Raw genomic sequence first — 7,843 nt, 5'->3', positions numbered from 1 at the left:
CCCAAGAAAATGTTTGCCCGGGGTCCAATCAATATTAAAGACGGCCCTGAGTGACAGGCTGAGACATGATAGTGTTTTTCTAAATAGGATAGTCAGGGATGCTGGTCTTGTGGATTTGCACTTTAAGCAGCTCCCGGGTGACACGGGGTTCACTTTTCTTTGAGGCAGTAGTCAGAGTAAGATAGAACCCCCCGTGGTGCAGACGGTGGAGTTTTCTGATCACTGTATGCCGTCTGTGGTCTTCAATGCTTCAGACTCCCCTCAGAGGGACATCTGGAGATTAAACCCGAACCCTAATTCCACTCTCCTCGAGGAAGAACATGGTAGACAATCCTTTGTCAGGTGCAGGTGACCATCCTGAACTTTGGCAGCAGTAAGGCTGAGTGGTGGGAGCCGATTGCTGGATTCTTCAGGGGCCTAGCCAACAGAAAGCAGTTTGATAGATACATATGATCTACCAATGTTTGTCTCGGGGGGAGGAGATCCTGGGGCAATCTCTGAGGTGAATGCCTCCTTGGTTCTGGAGAGGGATTATGGGAAGTACCACTCATCTGACCCTTACCAGAACTGCAAACGGGGTATATCTGGTAAAATGGCCATTGGCCTTAAACATAGTATAGACTCCTTGACAAAGTCCAGGTCAGGGATCCTGAAGGTTGTAAAGTCCTTGGAAGGAAAGAGAAGCTTTTTGAACTCTACGCTAGGTCTAAGGAGTGGAGATGTTGCCTTGGTAAGTTTGGCAGAGGAGGTCGCAGTTGAGGACACGACAAGCTAGCTGTGATAAAGTCACCCAGACCAGATGGCTTGACGGCTACGTTTTACAAAGCCTTTAAAGGAGAACTATGAGGTGATCCTATGATCCTCATAGTTAGAGCTGACCTGTGACAAAGAAGCTGTCACACGTCGGTTCTATTGATCGGGAAGAAAGCGAACACATACCGTTGCTCAATCACTTCTCGATCCTGTCCCTGCAGAGAGAGGTGACTGTCAGTCACTGCTCCCCACAGGGATTCCCCCCTCCCCTCTCCAATCCTCCAACACTGAGTGGAGGAACAGACAGGGAGGGGGCGGGCACAGCTGGCTATGCTTCTAGATAGGCAGAGCCAGCTGTCACTCACGCAGCTGGGTGGATCCAGACAGTATGGTCGGGATCTGTCCCGGCTGCGGTGCTCTCAGTATATCGCAGGCAATGGCCTAACCCTATACTGAGCTTTGGGTCACGGGAGCAGGTTAGTATATGCCCCCACCCCCACCCCCCATGACCCCATAGTTCTCTTAAGTCTATATTGGCCCTACATTTGGTAGAGGATTTCAATAGTTGCCTTGCTCAGGGGGTACTTCCTCTCGCTATGAAGAGCTCAGCTGTGATTCTTCTATCAAAAGGTAAAGATCCTTCGATGACTGGGAACTGGCGCCACAAGTGCTGGCAAAGAGATCTTTCTGGTGCTTATCATCAATAGCAGAGTCTTTGCTTTCTCGCCAGCAGCACTGTTCAGTCCAGGGTGGGCAGGGGCATCCTGAGGCGTGGAGTCACCAGGAACAGCAATCGGATGACACACCACCGGGACATCATTCCATGACCAAGTACCAGAGTTTTCAGAAGAGGTGACAAAATGACTGTTAGTCATTTTGGTGTCACCACCTTCAATGGTGTCACCCAGTGCGAGCCACACCCCCTAGTGCAGCCACTGAGGGTAGGAACACCTTCAAAGCCGTTTTAGCTGTCCAGGAGGCCTTGAAGCGGTGCCGGGCTGCAGGCTGGGGATAGTATTTGCTGGTGCTGGATCAGGCAAAGGCCTTTGATCATGTCAACCATGAGTACCTGAGGTTGCTCCTTAGTAAGTACGGTCTGCCGGGCGGTTATGTTAATTGGTTAAAAGTCTTGCACAAGGGGGCTGAAAACTTCCCTCTTGTAAATGTGTAGAAAATGGAGAGCGCCCGGGTTGCCAGAAGTGCCGTTATACCCAGCGGCTCCTTCCGGGGTGGGCGCTACATAGAGGAAGGAGAGTCCTCCATTCAGTTGAATGAAGACAAGGTTGGCTTGTCACGGTAAGAGGAGGTAGGACCATAGTGTGGTCCTCATGACGGCCTTCACCTGGACTCGCCCTCATTATGACTTCCACCTCCCTATACTGACTGACTCACCGGAGACTGGACTCGCTCTCCATTTCTTTCAAACAATCCGCCATGGTCATTGAGAGCGTCATCAATGCGAGTTTCTTCTGCAAAGATAAATCAGAGTCACCTTTGTGTCAGTTCATCTGTTCTAGAAATCATTTATCACCAAAGCCTCACCAGCCTCTTGTCCATGTCGGAGCTCAGCGGGCCCTGCATACAGCTCGCCAATCGCTTCCCTACAAGATGAGCCGCTCTCTTCACCACCTCCACCTGCTGATCTGCCTGAGAGAGGAATAGAAGAATCACTCCATAGACACAGGAGAACAACGGGGAATCAACGAAACATATCTAGCTATGCAGTGCTAGCGGGTCTATGTGCATGGAGCTTGTCCTGTTTGTGTTCAGATTTCCATTCCATAAACATGATGGATTCTCTGTAACAGCACTACGGTATATGTCAGAGCTATATAAATGTATAATAATAGTGTGTGACTGTGTGGGGGAGGGGACATTAGAGTGCAAGCTCCTCTGTACAGAGACTGATGTGACTGGCTCAGTGTACTCTGCAGAATATGTTAGATATATATATATTTTCTGACACCACCATGGCAGCATACAAATGGGTTTGGCTCCACCCCTTGTCCAGTCACAGGACCAGTTATTCTATAAGACACGCCTCCCAAGGCAGCCATTCTTTTTTCTGTCCTCAGTGCTCATGCCGGTTATAAGAATATTTTTGTCCTCACCTTGCTGGTCCCTCCTCTCCCACCGCTCAGGTTCCTCCTCTCCTGCTGCGAAGTTCCCTTTGTTCAGGTGGCTAAATGTAATTTTATAAGGGAAGCCCCTCACCCATAGCATCAGAGTTTGGGGTGCAGGAAGTGGTCTCTTGGGGTCCCTCCATATTCGGATGCTTCCTCCATCATGGCGGCAGGTTAAACACTTGCTTGGCCTCCTGGTCCTGTGACTCCGGACAGACTACATGATCCGAGACGCCAGTTGTCCTGGAATGATCACACGCATGGACAAGTCGGATCCTGTATCATATGTGTGATTGGACCTCCCAGGGAAGGACGGGATTCTGTGCTGCTGATGTCACAGCTGAATCTTGCGGGTCGTTCCCTAAATCCATTCGCTTGCTTGTGGTGCTTCAACCCTCCCGGTGCTGGCTGAGCGCAGACTGCTGACACTTGTAGTTCTGCCAGCAAAGCTTTACCTGCATCTCCCAGAAATCTGTTGTCAGCTTCAATCTGCTGCCTTTCATGTGAGGATATTGCTGCCACCTGTAGTTCCCCGGCGCTGTTTTGATATTTAAATATAACTCATGGAGTCGCTTCACTGCAGGCTTATTCTGTTATACTGTCATCCTTCCATTGCCCCATGTATACAGCATTGTTAGTGTCCAGCTGGTTCTGACGGGTCCTGTTGTGCTATAACCCTTCATTGCCTCACAGGCGAGTATGTGGCTTCCATATATACAGCATTGTTAGTGTCCAGCTGGTTCTGACGGGTCCTGTTGTGCTATAACCCTTCATTGCCTCACAGGCGAGTATGTGGCTTCCATATATACAGCATTGTTAGTGTCCAGCTGGTTCTGACGGGTCCTGTTGTGCTATAACCCTTCATTGCCTCACAGGCGAGTATGTGGCTTCCATATATACAGCATTGTTAGTGTCCAGCTGGTTCTGACGGGTCCTGTTGTGCTATAACCCTTCATTGCCTCACAGGCGAGTATGTGGCTTCCATATATACAGCATTGTTAGTGTCCAGCTGGTTCTGACGGGTCATCTTTCTGGTGGTATCAGGAAGGGGCTCTCTGCAAGTCACATGACTTTTTTTTTTATGCTACATGTCCAGACTTATACTGGAAGGCAGTACCCTGGTATATGTTCCCGTCTCATCACAGGGTCTGTCCAGGAGTCTTGTCCATGGTGAAGTTTGGTTCTGAATGTGTAAATAGATAAATATCTCGGCATTACCCTCCCTGGTTGTCCCATTCGTATGCGGCCATATTTGCGTCAGGAAAACGATAAATTGTATACTTGCCTATCAGTCATTTTCACATACATGGCGGCATACGGGGCCCTCCCATGGTTTTTGGCGGCCTTAGGAGGCGAGCTTTCATTTACAGTATCACTGTTCCTGTGATTGGGGGGGTGGAGCTAACCCATTGTATGCTGCCGTGTATTGGCGCCAGGAAAGGAAACAATTTTCCGTTATATTGCCGTCTGTATTTGGGCAAATTTCTCTTTTCTTCCTGTCCAGGAGACACAACAGGAAGTGAAAGAATATTTCCAATATGACAGGAAGATTGCTCCCATTGTCCCTGGAATTGGTCTTCTCTGTAGATGTAAAATATGGTAAATAACCCGAAGGGGGCCCAACCCTTCCACTCTGTATTGCATGGCGTGTATGTGATATCGGATTGTGACCCGTGTATGTCCCTATATACAGAAGATCCTCATTGTATCCCCTCCCATCATGTCTGCCATTATTTTCCTGTGACACCATATGGGCCCCATCGCAGCGCTCTTATATAACAATAATATCATCACGTAGAAGATCGTCTCTCACCAGAAGTAATTCTTCAGGCAATAAGTCTGTGACGTCATTTGACCTGGATACACACTGAATGTTATAGACTTCTCACATAACGACTAGAATGAGAAGTAACGCTGTGTGCTACATCCTGGCATGTCCCCATGCACACGTATGTCCTAGAGCAGTTCCTCAGCTCCAATGGCTCTGGCTGTGCGGGTGAAGCGGTAATAAAAAGGAAGAAGCATTTTCTCAGAGTCCCCTCCCCCGCTGATCACTCAGACTGTACAATGTCACACATCGAGATACAGTAGCAGGGGGCTAGTCTGGGGGGAAGGATAACATGCTACACGCAGCCCAAAACATAAAGGCAAGGGATGTAAAGGAAGCATTTTCCTCTAGGAAGTAGATGGCGGCCCTGAATGATGCCTGAACAAAGGTTGGTGCCGTCCTTCTGGAGAGAAAAGCAGAGGAAGGCATTGTCAGGGAGAGTCACGTGATCAGTTATATAACAAACATTTTATTCTGAAATGACCAACCTGCCTGCTAAGTGTCTCGTTTTATGTTCCTTCGATACATTTTCTGACGGGAATGTGGGAAATGCCATCAGTCCCGAATCTGAACCCTCTACAGCTCCGCCCACACGCCATGGAATACAGCTCCGCCCACACTCCATGGAATACATACGGATGTGACCAGAGGCTACAGTCCCGAATACGGGAAAGACCTGCAGAATTTGGCTGCACGTGGTTAGAGAATTGCACACAGAGGTCAATGTATTGGCCGGAGTCACCACATTGTGCGCGCCGAACAAAGACTCCAAATCTTCATGAAACCAGAACCGAGATAATACGAGTCCAAAGCGGCTCCGTCTGCGATCCAACAACCAAATACACGAAGTATCATGCGTTGTGCCACGCGAGGAATCCCTAACCGGATCAGCCGTACACGCCAACTAATCAGCTTCTCCCTTTCATTGTCAAATCTAACTCAACAAACTGAAGAGAGAAGCTGATTGGTTGCCGGGGGGGGGATGCACCTTCGCCTGTGTAATGCCATACCCAGCACAGTATACACGGCACACGCCATACCCAGCACAGTATGCGCGGCACACGCCATACCCAGCACAGTATACACGGCACACGCCATACCCAGCACAGTATGCACGGCACACGCCATACCCAGCACAGTATGCGCGGCACACGCCATACCCAGCACAGTATGCACGGCACACGCCATACCCAGCACAGTATGCACGGCACACGCCATACCCAGCACACGCCATACCCAGCACAGTATACACGGCACACACCATACCCAGCACAGTATACACGGCACACGCCATACCCAGCACAGTATACCCGGCACACGCCATACCCAGCACAGTATACACGGCACACGCCATACCCAGCACAGTATACACGGCACACGCCATACCCAGCACAGTATACACGGCACATGTAATACCCAGCACAGTGTACACGGCACACGCCATACCCAGCACAGTGTACACGGCACACGCCATACCCAGCACAGTATACATGGCACACGCCATACCCAGCACAGTATACACGGCACACGCCATACACAGCACAGTATGCGCGGCACACGCCATACACAGCACAGTATGCACGGCACACACCATACATGTATAGCTATACACATGTTCGGTGGTTTGTACATGTTACAGGAACACGAGGAAGGAATGACAAGTTTGTACTTTGACCTGTGACATCTTGATGAGAGGTCTGAGAGGGAATACAGGCCGAGCATTGGGGTCACCGCTCAGGTGTGGAAAGTGACATTTTCCTGGAGGAATTTAGTATGTTGTCACCACCCACAAAGTTACCGGCATCTAATATCTCTAATACAGCCGGACATTCCCAATAAACAGCCGCTAACTGCCATGTGCAGCACTTGGTATAAACACAAAAACTCAATGTGCTCTCCGGAGTGTATCAGGTACCCACCTGCCAGGCCCGTGATTGGCCAGCTGTCTCATTCTGTTCAGCTGTCTCTGAATCATGTTACAGGTGTCTCTGACCTTGCACTCTAATTGTCTCTGCTCCGTCTCTGTGTTTCTGGGTGAGGCAGCTTCTGTCTCCTCCTCCTCCTCATGTTATGTTCATTATCTATTGCTGTCTTCTTCCTCCTCCTCTCTCAGCTCAGTGAAAGCTTCAACTTTATGTGTTCTGTTTACAGACTGGCTCTTGAAGTGTCTTTGAGTGCTGCACCCCTTCTCTGACTTTATATCTCTCCCCCTTCTCTGACTTTATATCTCTCCCCTTCTCTGACTTTGTATCTCTCCCCTTCTCTGACTTTATATCTCTCCCCCTTCTCTGACTTTATATCTCTCCCCTTCTCTGACTTTATATCTCTCCCCTTCTCTGACTTTATATCTCTCCCCTTCTCTGACTTTGTATCTCTCCCCTTCTCTGACTTTATATCTCTCCCCTTCTCTGACTTTGTATCTCTCCCCCTTCTCTGACTTTATATCTCTCCCCTTCTCTGACTTTATATCTCTCCCCTTCTCTGACTTTGTATCTCTCCCCCTTCTCTGACTTTGTATCTCTCCCCCTTCTCTGACTTTATCTCTCTCTCCTCCTCCTCTTCCTTCTTCCCTTTTCCTCTCTTTATATCGTTCTCTTTTTCCTTCCCTCGTCATGTCATTGTTGTTGTACCGTCGGAAGAAGCTGTATTGTCGGATGAAACATTGTGTCATTCCCAAACCAGGTAAAATGGTGAAATGTTTGGAGGGCAGACACAAGGCATAGGGAAGGTATAACCACTCTACACATAGTGACCACTTTTTAGGGTCAGCCCTCGGTCACACCGGAACGTTTTGCGGCGGGTTCTACGCACGACGAACGCTCTACAAAACGCTCCAACATATAAATCGCATTGTATTCACTGGTCTGGTTCCCACCTTGGCGATATTTCCGCCCGTCCCTAACGCGCTACAAAGCGGCCCGCGCCTGGAAAGGTGCCGGGACTACTTTGGGCCGTTTTGTTGTGCGTTTCCATTGGGATACAGCCAAGTAGCCTTCGGAAACGCGCGTTTGTTGCGCGACTTTTTTACCGCGAATCGCGCATATGCAATACGCCTAGGTGTGAACGAGACCTTAGGGGTCAGCTCAATAATGGAGAATGCTGAAATGTGGATGTGTGAACTTTAACCAGGGAATGATTG

General features: G+C 49.3%; 1 protein-coding gene across 1 annotated transcript in view; it reads right to left on the bottom strand.

Annotated features, from left to right (window-relative positions):
• Positions 1-6,758, bottom strand: part of LOC108802705 (SH3 domain-binding protein 1-like) — a 25,027-nt gene extending 18,269 nt beyond the window's left edge. Inside the window, exons 1-5 of the mRNA XM_018574564.1 lie at positions 6,624-6,758; positions 4,690-4,732; positions 2,296-2,400; positions 2,146-2,222; positions 459-520 (exon numbers count right to left, since the gene is read on the bottom strand). Of these exons, the coding sequence (XP_018430066.1) occupies positions 459-520; positions 2,146-2,222; positions 2,296-2,400; positions 4,690-4,732; positions 6,624-6,679 (343 nt within the window). The 5' untranslated portion in view covers positions 6,680-6,758. The remainder of the gene's footprint in view (positions 1-458; positions 521-2,145; positions 2,223-2,295; positions 2,401-4,689; positions 4,733-6,623) is intronic.
• Positions 6,759-7,843: the final 1,085 nt, after the last annotated feature.

This window comes from Nanorana parkeri, unplaced genomic scaffold, assembly GCF_000935625.1.
Source record: "Nanorana parkeri isolate BGI_ZX_2015 unplaced genomic scaffold, ASM93562v1 scaffold3045, whole genome shotgun sequence".
Classification (NCBI taxonomy): Eukaryota; Metazoa; Chordata; class Amphibia; order Anura; family Dicroglossidae; genus Nanorana; species Nanorana parkeri.
The sequence above is the reverse complement of the archived record's forward strand: the minus strand, read 5'-3'. Positions and strand labels throughout refer to the sequence as shown.